We start from the raw sequence: 18,050 nt of genomic DNA, 5'->3' as shown, positions 1-18,050 counted from the left end.
ATTTTTAAAATCGCACTATGACTGTGATGCAAGTGGTGTGTGGGTTCTATTTAAGAATCCTGATTTGCAGCTCTCCTGCTAATCACAGTAGGTGAGGTGATTATCTTTTGGATGTCACATTAAGCTGGAGTTCCATAAAACTCTAGCTTTATAAAGCATTGTTTAGCATGGTGTCTGAATGTAGCCTCAGTTTTGTTGTTCCATCAGACATCAGACATAAAAGGCTCTAGAAGAATGGTTGTATTATGATGCAGAGATACGATTTTACAAGAAAAATGTCAGTTTTCACTTTTCCTTTCTCCCACACTTAAAATTGCATATAAATTATCCCATACACAATACTTTCTTTAGAAATTTACCACCTCTTACTATTTAATTATTCGTAATTGCACTTACTACATAACATCGACTATATAATGTGCTCCGAAGAGTTGCTGAGTCTGAGATTTTATGTTTTCTTCATAATCAGGAGTCGTGGATGGTGAGCAGCTGACATGGTGACCCTATAGGGTTTTCAAGGCAAGAGTCATTCAGAGGTGGTTTGTCTGCCTTTGCATAGCGACCCTGGACTTGGTCTCCCATCCAACTATTAACCAGGGCCAACCCTGGCTTCAAGATCTGATGAAATTGGGCTAGCCTGGGCCATGCAGGTCAGGGTCACAAATGAAGTAGCTTCCTATTCCAAATCTGTTTTATGGAATTGTCAAATGTGGTATAATATCCATGCTAGCATACAACATGAAAAACAAAGATATTTGTCCCCATATCGAAATAGGTTCTACCTGACTTACTTGGCTTCTCTTGGTTGTCTAGCCATAGCTGAGAAACAACATGATGCTATTTGCAGTTGTAGGAGGTAACATGAACAAACAACAAATTGGGATATTCAGAATGTCAAATTCTGTTCCGAGTGTTGGATTCTTCGTTCATTGCACATGTGGGTATCCAGTCAACATATAATTCTTTTGTGCATCTATGTAAAAATTATTTCTGTTTGTGGTGGTTCTTGAAAAGTTCAATCAGTGCCGTGAATGATCTGTTTGGCTTCGATTTATTGCAGTTTTTTTTTAAAATATACAGTTGGGTTTAGACTTTGTAAGGGAAAGAAGATTCTCTCTCTTGTTTTTGCTTTTCACTGCAGACCCTTGCAGTGAGGCTTCTCTGTCCTCAGGAGCAGCATTTTTGGGGAGCTCAGTGGGCTGCAGCAGCAAGAGAGAAAGTTCCATTTGAGTAGCAGAAGCCTATCGATGGTACTTTGGATTCTACATTAGATTTTTTTTTCCCTTTCAGAATGTGTGGTGTTTGTTAAATTGTACTACATACAAGTTTTAGTTTGTGTGGTAAATGGAGGTGGTAATCTGTTAGGATTAAGTTTTAGGGTTGGTGACCATTCTAGTAAACTGTACTATAATTAAAAAAGGGCTTTTTAGTAGTCTTTGTTAACATTTTAATGGTACAGGTGGATACAAGTAGCTGTCATGGTAGCTAAGTCAAAATCACTCAGGATCTTGCCTCATCTGTTGTCCTTTTCTGTTGTGTAATGTATTCTTTTACATGATCATGGAAAGGAATAGATTTCATTTTTGCTTTGCTTAGAAACTGTTACTGATTATCAAAGAAAATAATAACTTGTTTTGCAACTTGTTATTTATTTTATTTTATTTATTTATTCGATTTTTATCCCGCCTTCCCGCCGAAGCGGCTCAGGGCGGCTTGCAACAATAAAAGCAATAAAACAATACCTCTAAAACAATATACAATACATTAAAATCACAATTTACCTGCATTATAACATACACAAGACGGCAACTATAAAATGCTGACATACTCAATCTGGGTTGTTGAATGCTTGGCGGAATAACTCCGTCTTCACCGCTCTCCGTAACTGGCGGAGATCCCGGAGGGCGCAGATCTCCTGGGGGAGCTGGTTCCATAATATTGGTGCTGCCAAAGAGAACGCCCTAGTTCTAGTAGATGTTAATTTGGCGTCCCTAGGGCTAGGGGGGACTAATCGATCCTGTGACTCAGATCTCAGTGCTCTCAGGGGAACATACGGGGAAAGGCAGTCCCGCAGGTAGGCAGGCCCCAGACCATAAAGGGCTTTAAAGGTCATAACCAGCACCTTGAAGCGTATCCGGAACGCTATTGGCAGCCAGTGCAGCGCCCTCAGCACAGGCTGAATGTGCTCCCTCACAGAGGCACCCACCAACAGCCTGGCTGCGGCATTCTGCACCAGCTGCAGCTTCCGAAGTTGCCCCAAGGGCAGCCCCATGTAGAGAGCATTGCAGTTAATAGTAAGGAACATGAAAAACCATTCAATCTTAGTAATTTTTTTCAATTTCTAAAGATTTTCAATTTCATAGTTTTGTAAAATTAAAAACAATGAATGGATTTCATGACTAATACAGTGTTAGGCAAGCTTGGCTTATAATAATCCAAATACAAAATCGGGAACAGGTCAAATCAAAACCACAATTAAAATTCTTATTTTTGTGTCTCCTCTCACATGGTGAGCACAATGTACGTGCAAGCCCACGCCATGCTGTTAAGTGTGACCATGTTGACTATACAAACAAATAGTACTTTTAACAGACAGGCCATGCAATGCTATGTAGAGTTACTCCAGAGTAAACCCACTGGAATAACTACATAGGATTGCACTGTGAGTCTCTCTTATTAAGAGGCAACTCCTGTGCTGAAATTGATACTGGTAGCAGAAAAGTATAAAATACGAAGCATGCTTTTCATTTTCAAATGCTTTGATTTAGTTTTTAAACTACTTTTGGTTTCCTTTAAAGTTAATAGCATATTAATAACAAGAATTGAAACCAAGCATACCAGTTCATTGTGAAGTAACAACTTCATTGCACAAAATGTATGTTGTATGATTTTATTTTCTCCATAATCATTAAAAATTCTTAAAGGTGTTTTTGAGAAGGCTATATGGATACAATGTGTCTGACAAAGGTAGTTTTGATTCTTGAAATCTTATACCCTGAAACACTTTTTGGTTTCTAAGGTGCCACTGGACTTAGATCTAAATGTGTATATTGGAAACTAAATGGGAAAAACTTTTTTTATATTTTCAGGCACGGATAGCGTTTTTGCAAGGAGAAAGAAAGGGTCAAGAAAACTTGAAGAAGGATTTAGTAAGAAGAATAAAAATGTTAGAATATGCATTAAAACAAGAAAGGTAAGCATTACATTTCTTTCAAATAAGAAAACTATGAAAATATGAAATGTTAGAACTACCTCAATTTAACTGTGTGCTATCCAGTTTTAACAGTCCCATTTGTAATAACTAATATACTCATGACTGCTCACTTCTGGCAATTGATGTACCTTTACAGGAGTTGGTAACCTGTCCCATGTTCAAAACAGTATCATCATTTTTTTCCATTATATGTTTTATGTAATGAGAGTTTGAAAATTATAATGAAACTAAAAGTTGGGATTCCATCTAACAAGAACTCTCTGCTGTTTGAGAGTTCTTGCTAGAAAGAATCCCAGCGTTTGGTTGTATTAGAGAAAGCATTAGAAAGACCTCCCCCCCCCCCCCCCCCCCCCGAGTCAGAAAATGTTGGAAGCTGAAGCTTGTGCAGAATGGTACATTTTTAGTCTGCACTGTGTTTTCAGCCTAGAATAAGATTTTAAAATATTTTTTTAACTTGCTAGGACTTTGAGGTTAGCATGAAGTGAAGTTGTCTGGGTATACATTGCCACTGCATTTAGATTCTCAGTGGTATAATATTTTTTTCAGTTACATGTAAAGTAACTATTATGAGTTTCAGGCTTAAGAATTTTGCTCTAGATAAAAGTAATTGTGGCAGTCACAAAGTAGCATAACAGGATTTAATGGCACTAAGATTTGTAAAAAGTTGTAAATTAGAAAAGAAATGGGAAAGACATTTCAGTAAAATTTCAGTATGAATTTAGAAAGAACCGTGACTGGGGAAAAAGCAAGTTTTATAACAAAACATACTAATTTGACAGTTAAGTACCAATTTGTATATGAGTAACAATAAAAATGCAAAACTTAATGGGTGTGGGTAACAGAATGTGCTGCTTTGCAGCAAAACTAATATTAGTATGATTGTAACGTAAACAATCCAGGCAATCATGATTAGCATTTAAGTTTTCTATAGTTTCACTTTCAAACAGTGTCCAACTACTGAACTTCACAATTAACCACCCCAGCAAGCATTTTTAGAAGTAGTGGGAACAAAATAGAAGAGCAGCTATTACTCAGCTGCCAAATCAAGTCAGAAAATATACTATGAAACCATTTGTTTTATGAATTTGTTTTATGAGAACATTTCCTCCCATTCTCACTGATCTCTGAATCTGGATTGTGCCTAAGCACTTCAGTGCATTACTTTTACTCAGTCATTTAGTAAAATGATTAAAATTTCCTGTATGCTTCAGGAAAAGACTGACTCATTCAACTTACTTGAAGTATCTGTTCCTTTCCCTCTGCTTGGTCAATACTTGAGTGTAATTTTGCTGGCTAAATGCTTAGTTTTTCAGCTGGAGAAAGGAGATAAACAGTACAGTTGTACATTCGTAGGTCTTTATTTTTTTTTTTTAAGCCAGGTATTTCATTACATATTGCATCAAAATATTACATATTGTGAAGGTGAAAAGATAGTTGTATACTGATCTATTAAACACGTATCCTAATTTGTAGTGTGAAAACATGGTATTAGTAAATGATGATTTATTTTTGCTAATAAATATGTGCTTAAATTTGAAGGGCAAAGTATCATAAACTAAAATATGGCACAGAATTGAACCAAGGTGACTTGAAAATGCCAACTTTTGAATCAGGTAATCTCTTTGCATCTATCGTATTTTGTTTAAATTATTCTGCTCCCTTGAGTGAGCTATATTTGCAGCCTCAATCTTTTTATTTTTAACAAGGCCATAGTTAAAAGTGAGTTGATGTCCATTCTGGTTTTTATTGCATGGTGCTCGCTTTCTGCAGACTGATTAATTTTTGATATTATTGATAATATGGGATAGTTCTACTTCTGGTGCCTTTTATAAAAGCACAACATGAAATATGGTTGGTTACTGAGTTATCTTCTAAAGTGTGATGGAGGTGTCTTTCTTTGTATTTCAGAAGAAACCAAAGATACAGAGGTTCCTACAGTACCTCATAATAGTCAGCTAACTTGGAAACAAGGCAGGCAGTTATTAAGACAGTAAGTGTTATACCTGCATGATGTTTTTCTTTTGTTTATACACATGCTTTTATTTTTAGACAGTCCTATGGTAACAAGCTAGCAAGAATTCATTGGGTTGGATCAAGAAATTTGTCAGCAGAATGTGCTTGCAGATGCAGGTTATCATTTTGCTTCTTTCTCTGAGCTGTCCTTCTGCCCCATGGAAGTTCATTCCTGATTTGTGGCTAAACAGCTATACCAGTTGGAGTGCCAAAGTGAGAAAGGGGCAGGGCAAAGTTGCCTTCCTTTTCCACTGTATCCCCCTTTGACTCATGTGGCTGTTTGTCCATGCAGGTCCCACAAGTCTGAGAATCAGCATCCCCCAGGGGATTAGAACAGGTTGTTATTGAAGTAGAAATTGGTAGAAATCCACACTTCTTCCATTGTGATGGATTATTGGATCCAACCAGTATGGATGACTAAGTAATCTGAAATGCTCCTTTTTTTTCCTCTGGTGGTCCAGGGAGGAGCCATCTAGACCTATGGGAAGTAGCTCCTCCCTGGAGGCAGGCAGGGTCACTGGCACATCTTCTGGCTCAGATTTAATGCTCATCTTCTGGCTCAGATTTAAGGCCCAGACCTAGGGGGAATAAGGACTTCTTCCCCAGATTCAATGCTATTGAGAGGGTATTTCCTTTTTTCAAGCGGAATGGGCTAAACCTATGTCAAACTCTTAGTTCCCTGGTTTTGTTAAGAAATTGCATGCCTTACCGACTTTTACCAACGAGCCTTTTCAGGTTCCCTTGGTTGACACACCTGTTGCAGCTCTACAATCATTTGACATTTTATCCGAGGGTGGTCAGGGTTCTGTCTGAGACAAACTGGACAAGAAAGCTGAATGTGCCCTAACGAAGGCACACATGGCCACTGCTGTGGCAATCAAGGCTTCAGCCACAGTATCCATTGTTTCCAGGGATGCCATACTATGGACCAGGAAGATGATACAACTTCTTCCAGAAAACAATTGCTGAATATTAGAATGACCCACTCTAAGCTGTGGAGTCTTGTGAACAAAAAATCTGCCTTGTGAGCTACTGGCATTAAAGTTGTGAGCGAGCAATTTGGCTACTGCATAAATTAGTTTGCTATGGAGCCATCCGTCCTGAGCTAAGACAAAATGTGTGAGCCGAAGGCCAAAAAACTGTGAGCTAGCTCACACTAACTCAGCTTAGAGGGAGCACTGACTCTAACCCTTTCCTCCAGAGCCTTAGCCTTTGCAGAGGCTGCTAGGAGAGTTTTATGGTTACATGAGTGGCAGGCTGACCTTCATTCTAAGAATACAGTATCAGCTTACCCATTCCAAGGTTGTTTGGAGAGGCCCTGGACAAAATTCTGATTGAAGAAGAAGAAGAGATTGGATTTATACCCCGCCTTTCACTTGGCGTCTCAGAGCGGCTTACAAACTCCTTTCCCTTTCCCTTCCCACAACAGACTCCCTGTGAGGTAGGTGGGGCTGAGAGAGCTCTGACAGAAACTGCTCTTTTTCAAGAACAGCACTGACAGAACTATGGCTTGCCCAAGGTCATCCAGCAGGTGCAAGTGGAGGAGTGGAGAATCAAACTTGGTTCTCCCAGATTAGAGTCCGTGCACCTCACCACTACACCAAACCAAACCACTACACCAGCGACAAGAAGAAGGCAATGTCCAGAACACACAAGCATACCGACAGAAGGTTCTTTGGCAATCAGTCCTTTTGTTTGCAACATACGTTACCCAGGTACAAACAAGAGTCCAAAAGACCAAACGGGGCCCTCAGGACTAACATTCAAAAGAGGACCATTCAGTGCCAGGTTCAAGAAACAGTCATCCAATAGGAATGACTGGACTGACCAGGATTTATTTATTTATTATTTGCATTTATATCCCACCCATCCCGCGGGCGGGCTCAGGGCGGGTAACGTCATTGAAATAAATGCAATTTTAGTTTAAAACATTAAACATTAAAACACAATAAAACATTATAACAATTAAAACAATGGGTACAACTAGGAAGAGCATAAGTTGGCTGTAAAATCCTGGCCTGATGGTACAATGAGTTAAAGACCAGTTGTCGGTGGTCAGTAGACAGGTGACAGATGGGTGACAGCAAACTCAGGGAGGCTGTAGATGGGTGCCCGCTGCCTCAACCAAAGGCCTGGCAGAACAGCTCTGTCTTGCAGGCCCTGCGGAATTGAAAAAGATCCCGCAGGGCCCTGGTCTCAATAGGGAGTATGTTCCACCAGGCTGAGGCCAGGACAGAGAAAGCCCTGGCCCTGGTTGAGGCAAGACAGGCGTCCTTTGGGCCAGGGACCACCAGGAGGTGTTGATCTTTTGAGCGTAACATTCTTCGAGGTGTATATGGGAAGAGGCAGTCCCTTAGATATGTTGGTCCCAGGCCGTATAAGGCTTTGAAGGTCAAAACCAGCACCTTGAAGCAAATCTGATACTCAACTGGCAACCAGTGCAATTGGCAGAGCATGTGCGTAACGTGAGCCCGCACAAGCGTTGACGTCAGCAAGGCGCACCATCGCATTCTGCACCAGTTGTAATTTCTGGATCAGCTTCAAGGGTAAGCCTGCGTAGAGTGAGTTGCAGTAATCAAGTCTGGAAGTTACCATTGCATGGGTCACCGTCTCTAGATCTTGGGGGGAAAGATAGGGCTTCGGTAGCCTGATCTGCTGAAGATGGAAAAATGCAGATCTGGCAACTGCAGCAACCTGGGCCTCCATGAAGAGAGAGGCATCCAGTGTCACTCCCAGACGCCTCACTGTCTGGGCCGGCACCCAAGGTGTCCCAGTGTGGGAAGCCTGGTGCCCCCATCCAGCCCCCCTCGACCCAGGTACAAGACCTCCGTCTTTGATGGATTTAACTTCAACTGACTCTGCTGCAACCATGCAGCCACAGCATTCAAAGCCTCAGCCAAGTTTGTAGGAGCAGAAGACGGATGGCCATCCATTAACAGATAGAGCTGGGTGTCATCAGCATACTGATAACAACTCAGCCCATAACTCCGGACTAACTGGGCAAGGGGGCGCATATAGACATTGGCGAGAGGATCGCCCCCTGCGGCATTCTACATTCCTGTGGGTATCGTGGGGAGACCTTCTTGCCAAGTGCCACTCTCTGTCCCCAACCATGGAGGAAGGAGGAAAACCATTTCAAGGCAGTCCCCTGAACTCCTACGTCGGCAAGACGGTGGGTCAATAGATCGTAATCAACCGTATTGAACGCCGCCATTAGATCTAATAGTAACAGCAGTGCCGATCTGCCCCGATTCAGACGTCTATGGAGGTCATCTGTAAGGGCAACCAGAGCCGTCTCTGTCCCATGACCGGGGTGGAAGCCAGACTGGAAGGAATCAAGGATGGAAGCGTCATCCGGGAAGGCCTGGAGTTGTTCAGCTACCGCTCTCTCAACCACCTTACCCAGGAACGGTAGGTTCAACACTGGGCAGTAGTTAGTTAGGACCATAGGGTCCAATTATGGTTTTTTCAAGAGTGGACGAACTACTGCCTCCTTCAAAGCCTCTGGAAAAGTCCCAGTAGAAAGGGACAAGTTGATAATCTCTCCCAGAGGGACCCAAATACTCTCCCCACAGGCTTTCACCAACCAGGAAGAGCATGGGTCGAGGAGACAAGTAGTCAACCTTACTGCTGCCAGGATCCTGTTGACTTCCTCCTGGGAGAGTCGATTGAAGAGGTCCAGTATTGGACCAGAAGACGGACAAGGGGCTTCCAGTTCTCTTACTGTCTCAATTGTGGTTGGGAGGTCCTGGTGGAGTGTCATGATCTTGTCTGTGCAGTAGCTTGCAAAAGCCTCGCAGCTGATTGCCAATTCCCTACCATTTGATCTGACCTGTGACAGAATTGTAATGGACCGAATAATTCTAAATAATTGGGCTGGGTGTGAGCTCGCAGACGCAATGGAGGCCGCGTAGAAATCCTTCTTTGCGGCCTTCACAGCCATCTCATAGGCTTTCATAAGCATCCTATAAGATGTTTGTGACACTTCTTGGGGATGGCAGATCCCCAAAGGCATGACTATCCGCAGCTTCCGTGGATCATGCATTTTCGAGATGGATCACATCTCGGGCAAACTCTTGGGCAATAGAGGTTACACGGTGGAGTTCGTGAGGATTCCACCAGATCAATAACAGAAGCATTGCAACCGGAGGAATATCTCACATCAATAGATCTGACAGAAGCATGCCTTCATATTCCAGTCTTCCTGTCACACAGAAGATTTCTTCGATTCTGCGTAGGCAGATTACATCTGCAATTCAGAGCCCTTCCATTCAGTCTCTCCACTGTGCCAAGAGTCTTTTCCAAGATCTTGATCAATCCGGTTGTTCATCTAAGGGAACAAGGCATCCACATCCACCTTTACTTAGACAACTTGTTGATCAGGTCAGGCTCCAGAGCAAAGACTATTCAGGACACAGAAATGACCACCCATTGCATACAAGCCCACGGCTTGACTTCATCATCAATCTGCAAAAAAGTTCCCTACAGCAGGTACAAAGACTAGAACACCTGGGTGTCACAACAGACACCAGAAATGATTGCCTTTTTCTCACAGCAGAGAAAGCAAGAAAAACAAAATATTGCAACCTCTGTCATCAGAAGCAAATCTTCCTCACTGATGATACTTGCCAAACTGATAATTTCAAGCAGCGACATGATCCAGTGGGGATGTCTACATATAAGGTCCTTGCAACTGCTTCTCAGACACTTCCAGCTTCAGATCATGAAAAAAAGAAGACTGTCTCATCCGTGTTTCATTACCTGTAAAATCCAGTCTGATTTAGTGGGCAGAAACACCCAACCTGCTTGAAGGAAAGAAATTCTATATCTCAGAAGTCAAACAAATTTTCACAGACACCAGCCTGTTCAGATGCGGAGCAGTGTTAGATGAAATACCAGTCCAAGTCCAAGATGTGGCTACCCATCAGTTTATTAGAACTCCGAGTGATACATCTCGCCTTTCTACATTTCAACATGCAGATAGGTCAACTTTTATTGATTAAGATGGGCAATATCTCGGCCAAAGCTTATCTCAACAAATAAGGAGGTTCCAGATCGTATCCACTCCACAGAAGAGCAACCAAGATTTTGGCATGGTCAGAGAAGAACTTGGCATCAATAAAATCGGAACAAATCAGAGGCTCCATAAATGTCCAGGTGGATTGGCTCCGCAGGGAAACCATTCAAGAAGGGGAATGGTCTCTCAAGAAAGACCTGTTCCAGTTAATCACACCTCACTTCAGCCTTCCACTGGTGGATCTGTTTGCATCACCATCCAACCACCAACATCCTTGATACTTCACGAGATTCTTCCATCTGTAGGCTGAAGCAACAGATGCCCTGACCTCTCAATGGCCAAGAGGTCTCCTTTTCACCTTCATTGATTGAACAGTCTGGCACATTCATCTGGAGTGATTGTGCTTGACCATTTGTAAACTGAATGAAGCAACTTTCTCCGATTAGGGTTCTCCCCCAGATACCCTGCTAGCTTCCAGGAAGCAATCTACTATTAGGCTATATAATGCCTCCTGAAAAGCGTTCAGTAGATGGAACAGAAGAAAAGGCATCAACCCACTGAACCCTTCAATCAAATCAGTGTTAGCATTTTTACAAGATGGGTTGTCTTTGGGATTTGGATCTTCCACACCCAGAAGACAAGTGGCATCTCTGTCTATGGTCCTGCAACACCTTGAAGGTAGTAATGTCTCTACTTATCTGCATATGCAGTTTCCTTCTTGCATATGCACCAGATCCTTCAAGAATCCACCATAAACACAGATTTCCTACATGGAAGTTACACACAGTCTTATCAGCACTTACTAGACCCCCTTTTGAACCAATCAATGATATACCAATTAAATGGTTGGGAGTGAAGATGGTCTTTCTTATAGCGGTGACCTTAGCTAGAAGAATATCAGAGTTGGGTGCCCTATCAGTCGAACCAGAAGTGTGCATCTTTCATAAAGACAAAGTGGTCATGAGAACAGATCCTACATTCCAACCAAATGTTAACTCAAAAAAGATTTGCTTTTTGTCTGGACCCTACGCATCCAGAAGAAAGGTTGTGGCACACCTTTGATGTGAGACAAGCACTTAAAGTCTTCATATGTAGAATTGAAAATATACGGAAAGCAGACTATTTATAAACATTTCTTCTCCAAACACAGGAAGAAAAATCTCAAAATCTGCCATCAGCGCTACTCTCAAAGCTTGCATCATTGAAGTTTACAAGTCACACAAGATGGAAGTCCTACTTGGGATTACTGCACACTTGGTGAGGAGCACCTCCACAAATGCAGCCTTTGCCAAACACGCATCAGTGGAAGAAGTATGTAAGGCGGCAACATCATCATCCATCTCTACCTTCATTAAACATTGTAAATTGAATACATACAACTCAGCTGACACTGCCTCCTGAGCTGCGCTGCCAGCTGCACCGGCTTGCCAAGGAACACCTGGCCTGGCCTGCAAGATTTCTCCAAACACAAGCACTCCCTGCACCTCTTTCTCGCCGCCTGGGCTCCCCCTCACTTCCTGGAAGACCTGCCTGTGTTGCACTCCTCCAACTCCTGATCCCTGCTGCATGAGATGTTGTCACACAGGTAGTGTTCGCACGTGATCTTCCACATGGCATTTAGGTGAGGGGAAGTCTGTGCCATCTGCCATAGGGGTTGAGGAGAAAAAAAATTGCTTCTTGTGACTCTTGCCATGGTTTAAACTTCCGGTTCCCCAACAAATGCTGTGCCATGTGAGGGGCCTGTGAAAATGAGGGGGAGTTATTTTCTTTCCCTCCCTAAGTGAGTTCCCTCGCATTTTCCATGTGTGTTTACTTTTGTGCACATGGATGTTGAGAAAGGGGGGGAGGAAACATGGATTAAACTGTCTTTTTTCTGCGTTTGTCTCTGGCTTTTGTGCACAGGTATGGGGGGTAGATTGTTCAGGGTGGAAGGGAGGGGGGCCAACCAGGCTACGCTGGGTGAGTGCTACCTTGGGGAGGCAAAAGAATTGGTGGAGGCATTCTCACTTTGTGTTTGCACAAGCAGCTTTCTTTTTTCCCGAGCATGCTCAGCTGCAGCCCAACCGGACTGTTTGGCAGGTTGTGGGCTGGGGTTTGTTGTTGGCGTGCCGAGGGAGTATGCACCCGAAAAAAACTGTAAGGAAATGTTTAAAAACCTTTTTGGGGAGAAAATCTTGTGGGGCTGTGGCTTTAAGAAAGGGGACAGAGCCCTGAAATGCCCACCATAGCCTGGCCCAAGGTCACCCATCTGGCTGCATGTAGAGGAGTGAGGACTCAAACCCCGTTTTCTAGATTAGAATCTGCTGCTCTTAACCAGTGGCCCATGTTAGACCTGAAATGGCTAAATTGCTAGATCCATTTGAACACCTGGTCTTAAAATATTTTATTAATCATGTTAAAATAAAACGTTCCATAATCAATTTCTTTTCTTTTTTTAATTTTTCCAATTTTTCGGAAAAAAACAAAAAGTCTTCAGGAAAAAAACGGAAAAAACCCGTTTCCCCCCCTAATTTTCCCCGTTTTTTTTCCGGGCCTTCACATCTCTAGCTTCACTTGCAGTGGTAGACATTTTCAGTATTGGGCCCTCTCCTTTGGCCTCAAGACCAAGAGTTTTTATGATGGTGCTGATCATGCTCATAGCTCTTCTCAGAACTCAAGGCATTTGTTTGTTCCCATAACTAGATGACATCCTCATCTAGTTATGGTTCCATGGTTTTGTGCTGCTGCTGTTGCTGTTGCTATGGAACGTTTTATTGCCCCACCCTGGACCACCGGAGAATGGAAGGTTTGTTTCACTTACCGTGAATTTCTCTTCTTGGTGGTCCTATGGTGGGCAGTCTCTTCCCACCCAGGGGTAGAACTGGTCCTTCTGGATTGCCTGCGGTCTGGTCGAGGTATGCCGCTCAGACCTCAGAGGTCTGAACTCTGTTGGTGGGGCACCTTTAGGTCTTCTGTTTGATCTTCAGCTCTTGGTTTTTCTACCTATTTTCTGCTGTGTGCCCCTTTGTTTTTCCCCATTCCTCCACAAGCAGCTGCTGGTGTGACCTTGGGTCAGTCACAAGTTCTTTCAGAGCTGTTCTTTCAAGAACAGTTCGCAGGAGAGCTCTCTCAGCCCCACCTACCTCACAGGGTGTCTGTTGTGGGGAGGGGAAGGGAAGGGAAAGGGATTGTAAGCCACTCTGAGACTCCTTCAGGTTGTGAAAGGCAGGGTATAAATCCAATCTCCTCCTCTTCTTCCTCTTCCTTTTGTCTGCTGGTTGTTCGGGTTGTTTCCTTGTATGTTCTGTTGCAATTCTTGTGCATGAAAAGTTAACCGCTTTGGATCCAGACTAGGAGCTGGGGAGAGAAATTCCTCCCCTAAGATATCAGAATTGTAAGTGACTCTGCCTGCCTCCAGGGAGGAGCTACTTCCCATTGGTCTAAATTTTACCACCCTAGGACTATCGAGAAGGGAGATTCACAGTAAGTGAAACAAACCTTCCATTTTCTTATTAGAAAATGTTGACTACTTTATGTAATGCAGTGACTTAAAATCTTACAGGATTACATAAAGTAAAGTATGAGGATCAGTGCATATAAAGGTTTGGGGAGATCTTTAACAACTATTTGATGACATTTGTTCTGTCCCTTAAACTAGATGTCTTGGCTTTTTTTCTTTGTGAGGATAATCTTTTCATTATTCTTTGATAGGTATCTTCAGGAAGTAGGCTATACAGATACAATATTGGATGTACGGTCGCAGAGGGTAAGGTCTTTACTTGGACTTTCCAGTTCAGAACCAAATGGCTCAGTGGAAACAAAAAATTTGGAACAGATTCTTAATGGAGGAGAATCCCCTGCATCAAAACAAAAGGGACAGGATATAAAAAGGTAGGCAGTGTCATGTGAATGTTCTGTATGATTAATTGCTAGTAGTGAATATCTGTAATAATGAGTTTCATGACAGATGCACAGTCACTCATCCCTGTAGGGATTTGCCATATAATGTCTTCTGGTGAGTCTTTGTACCTACACTCAGACCCAGTTCTACCAACCTCATTTTTATATGTGCCATTTCTTGCTGGTAGAATACAGGTTGCATTTGAATTGGCTTGTGTTTATTCAGTATTTTAAAAATTAATCCATAATTCTTTGCTAAAATGAACCATACAACCAGTATTGCTTATGGAAACTGTGCATTTGTCATTTGTTTATAGTTTTGTTTTTGCTTGTTTGGGGGAAGGGTAAAAAACCCCATGCAGAATGCTTACCCCTGAACATCTATACATCTATATATAACTGGTTATATATTTTACAGCATGCCATCTTAACTACTTAAGGATGATCACCAGCACTAGCACTTTGATTATTGGATTGTTTTAAATGTTGGAATGTTGTAATCTGTTGTATGTGGTTTTACGGTACTGGGTACCGATCAGTGTAAGCCGCCCTGAGCCTGCTCACGGGAAGGGCGGGGTACAAATTGAATTAAATGAATGAATAAATAAATCTTTGGAGATTCTATCACATGCACACACAACAGGAAAAAACCCCACTGAGATTCACAGACTTCAGATTCAGGATGCTGAAATCTGTGCAAAATGAGTTGGATCCCATGGGAGACCTCTGCAAAGGGAGGTGGGCAATTTTTACCAATTCCTCTCTTCCATGGTAAACCTCAGACCCTTCCTACCCTCCAGGAACATTTCTGGGTGCATTTTGGGCTGTAGGTGGACAGGGGAGGTGAGGAAGATATACTGAAAGAAATCCCTTCCATCAGTGGAAATGTTCCAGGGCATCTAAGCCAGAGTTTGTACTACTTTGTTGAATCACAGCTTATGTACAGTCCTGGGATTGATCTCCGTGCAACATTATGAGGCGCTGCTACTGAGTTTGTGTGCCTGCTGTATCACTTGTGTTAATATGAGTGTAGCTTCTCCTCTTTGCATATAGCTAACATGCTTAATTGTGCACTGTATGCCTGCCCTTCTACGCATGGAGTGCTTAGAGCACAGCGGGTGTTTACCAGAAAGAAAGTAAAACCCCCACTATTTATTTAAAATATATCGTGCCTTATTTCCTTGGGCGCAAGGTAGCTAACAGCACAACTAAAGTTGCAGAACAAGAAACATAACAACAGTTAAAAACAATGCATAGACTGAAAAACACTCATAATCCTTTGTCAAACACCACCACCCAAAAATGGCTGCAGACTGTAGTTGGTAATGAAAAAGCTTCACAGTAATTTCTTATGCAAGTGATTATGATTATATTAATGCTTTTAAAAAGAAAAGAGGTGTACTGATCAGAAATACTTGTAGTAGTGAGAGATGTACAAGATAAGGCTAGCTTCCAGCCTAAACATGCTCTTAAGAAGGAATAGTTAATTAATTACATAAAGTATAATTTAAAGCAGGAAATGTTGACATCATTGTGAGGCTGATCAGTTGAAGGGTCACCTGCAGATTTAGATTCAAATTTGTATCATGCAGGTGGAAGGGCACTTGTTCTCATACCAGAAGTCTCCCTTCCCATTGCAGTTTCCTGCACTGTGGCTGCGGTCACACACACTAAATAATCCACTTTCAATGCACTTTCCAACTGGATTTTGCCAGTTCACACAGGCCCAATCTGCATCTAGCATTTGCTCCGCTGTTTTACCAAACCCACACTGGAACAGAAATTACTTTCTACATTGCATGCCACTTTCACTTTGATTGTCAGATTTTATGGCAGTGTCCAGTTTGCATGCCACTTTGACTTTGTTTGGTTTTATGGTAGCCGTCTGCATAGATTTATGGCCATTTTATGGCCATTCAGGGGTGACTCAGCAGTCAGTATGGTGTTGGCCCAGGGTATTTGAATATGATTTTGAGCCACATCTTTTTCTGTTCCATTGTGGGTTTGGTAAAACAGCGGAGCAAGTGCTAGATGCAGATTGGGCCACAGTAAAAACCCAGTTTGAAAGTGGATTGAAAGAGGATTATTTGGTGTGTGTGACCACAGCCCATATATCCCTAAGGATTTTTAGGGATGGTGGCCACAAGACCTTGCGATATGAACTGAGAGCAGTCTGTTCCTTTCATGGAGCACCACTTGTAGTTCTTTAGTTCCAGTTCATTTTCAGTTCACTGTATATTATTTGACTGTGGCAAAATACTGTCAGATATACTGTATAGGTGGCAGTCATTTTTTATTATAGGGTTTTGGTTTTTGCCAAAAGAAGGAGTGAGGGATGCTGTACCTGTTAGGGACAAATTTAGCATCATTGCTGGCTACTTGCTATAACTGTAGGCATTGCCTCAACAGAATAGGTGAACTATTTAGGACTCCATCTTGTATCTGTAACCTGATCCAAATATACCAGGTTAAAAGCCAATGAGAAGAAATAGCTGTTAGCCATTGACTAAATGAGAGTTCCATTTTCAAAGGCATTAAACCTTTGAATGTCTGTACTGGGGTGGGGGAGCAACAATATGGAGAGGCTTTGACCTTTTCCCCCTGCTTGTAGATCTTCTGAGGGCATCTGGTTGGTTACTGTGGGAAACAGTTTGCTGGACTAGATGAACCATTGTTCTGACTCAGCTGGGATGCTCTTACATTCTTAACATTTAGCCAGACAAATGAGCACATCTTTTTTTTAGGAGCAGAGGGCCATCAGTGGCTATTAGCCACAAGATATAGATAGGAACATTCAGTCTGGGGCAAGTGATGCTCTGTATTCTCGGTGCTGGGGGGGGCAACAGTGGGAGGGGTTCCAGTGTCCTGGTCCCACTGCTGGACCTCCTGATGGCACCTGGTCTTTTTGGCCACTGTGTGACAGAGTGTTGGACTGGAGGATGGGCCATTGGCCTGATCTAACATTGGGTTCTCTTATGTTATTATGTTCTTACTAGCAGTAAAGCCCGTTGTGAAAGCAATACAACGGGATCTAGAAAGAGGCTCTGGGGCAGTGCTCTGGCTTTGGGCAAACAGTGTCAATTTGCTGTGGTGACCTCAGCAGGGTATAATGACAGAGTCCACTGTTTTCTCCAGAGGAACTGATCTCTGCTACCTGAAGAGCAGTTGTAATTGTGAGTAATCTGTAGCCCTCACCTGGAGATTGGCAACAATTGTTACCCAGGACAAAATGGCTGGTTTGGAGGGTGGAGTCTATGGCATTCTACCTGTCTGAGGTCCCACCCCTCTGCAAACCCCACCCTCTCCAGGCTCCACCCCTCAAATCCCCAGGAATTTGTCAGCATGTAGTTGGCAACCCCATCTCCTTCCCAGCTAGCCACCAACCTACCATTATCTGCCCCTTTGACTTCAGCTGACTTCTGCCCTCCCTTCTGCAGAGCAGTTGTAATACTGAGTGCTCTCCAGCCCTCACCTGGAGATTGGCAACAATGGTTCCCTATGTGAGACTGACTGGTTTGGAGGGTGGAGTCTATGGCAGTGTACCTGTCTGAGGTCCCACCCCTCCTCAAACCTCACCCTCTTCAGGCTCCATCCCTCAAATCTCCAGGAATTTCCCATCTGGAGTTGGCAACCCTATCAGGATTGGCCCCAATGTGTTTTCTCCCAAAGGCCAAAGTAGGTGACAGGACCAAGCTTAGTTGCCTACCAACAGGCACTGAGGGGAATGTAGGGTTGCCAGCTCTAAGGAGGGAAATACCTGGAGGTTTGGGGGGTGGATTCTGTAGAGGGCCGGGCGACGGAGGCATCGGCCTTCTGTCGCCCGCCTTGCCCCCCCAATCTCGGCCCGGGCACCCGCGGCTCCCACCAGCGGCCGCCCGACTCCAGACTCCCCCGCGGCCACTCCAGCCAGGCGACGGAGGCATCGGC

General features: G+C 43.1%; 1 protein-coding gene across 4 annotated transcripts in view; it reads left to right on the top strand.

Moving 5' to 3' along the window:
- STRN3 (striatin 3) overlaps window positions 1-18,050 on the top strand; it is a 73,681-nt gene that overhangs the window by 11,964 nt on the left and 43,667 nt on the right. For all 4 annotated transcript variants that reach the window (XM_015421821.1, XM_015421815.1, XM_015421809.1 and 1 more), the window contains exons 2-5: window positions 3,090-3,193; window positions 4,754-4,827; window positions 5,123-5,204; window positions 13,935-14,114. In XM_015421821.1, the coding sequence (XP_015277307.1) occupies window positions 3,090-3,193; window positions 4,754-4,827; window positions 5,123-5,204; window positions 13,935-14,114 (440 nt within the window). The remainder of the gene's footprint in view (window positions 1-3,089; window positions 3,194-4,753; window positions 4,828-5,122; window positions 5,205-13,934; window positions 14,115-18,050) is intronic.

Source organism: Gekko japonicus, unplaced genomic scaffold (genome assembly GCF_001447785.1).
Source record: "Gekko japonicus isolate JY-2015 unplaced genomic scaffold, Gekko_japonicus_V1.1 scaffold797, whole genome shotgun sequence".
NCBI classification, from domain to species: Eukaryota; Metazoa; Chordata; class Lepidosauria; order Squamata; family Gekkonidae; genus Gekko; species Gekko japonicus.
This window is presented reverse-complemented; position numbering and strand designations above follow the sequence as displayed.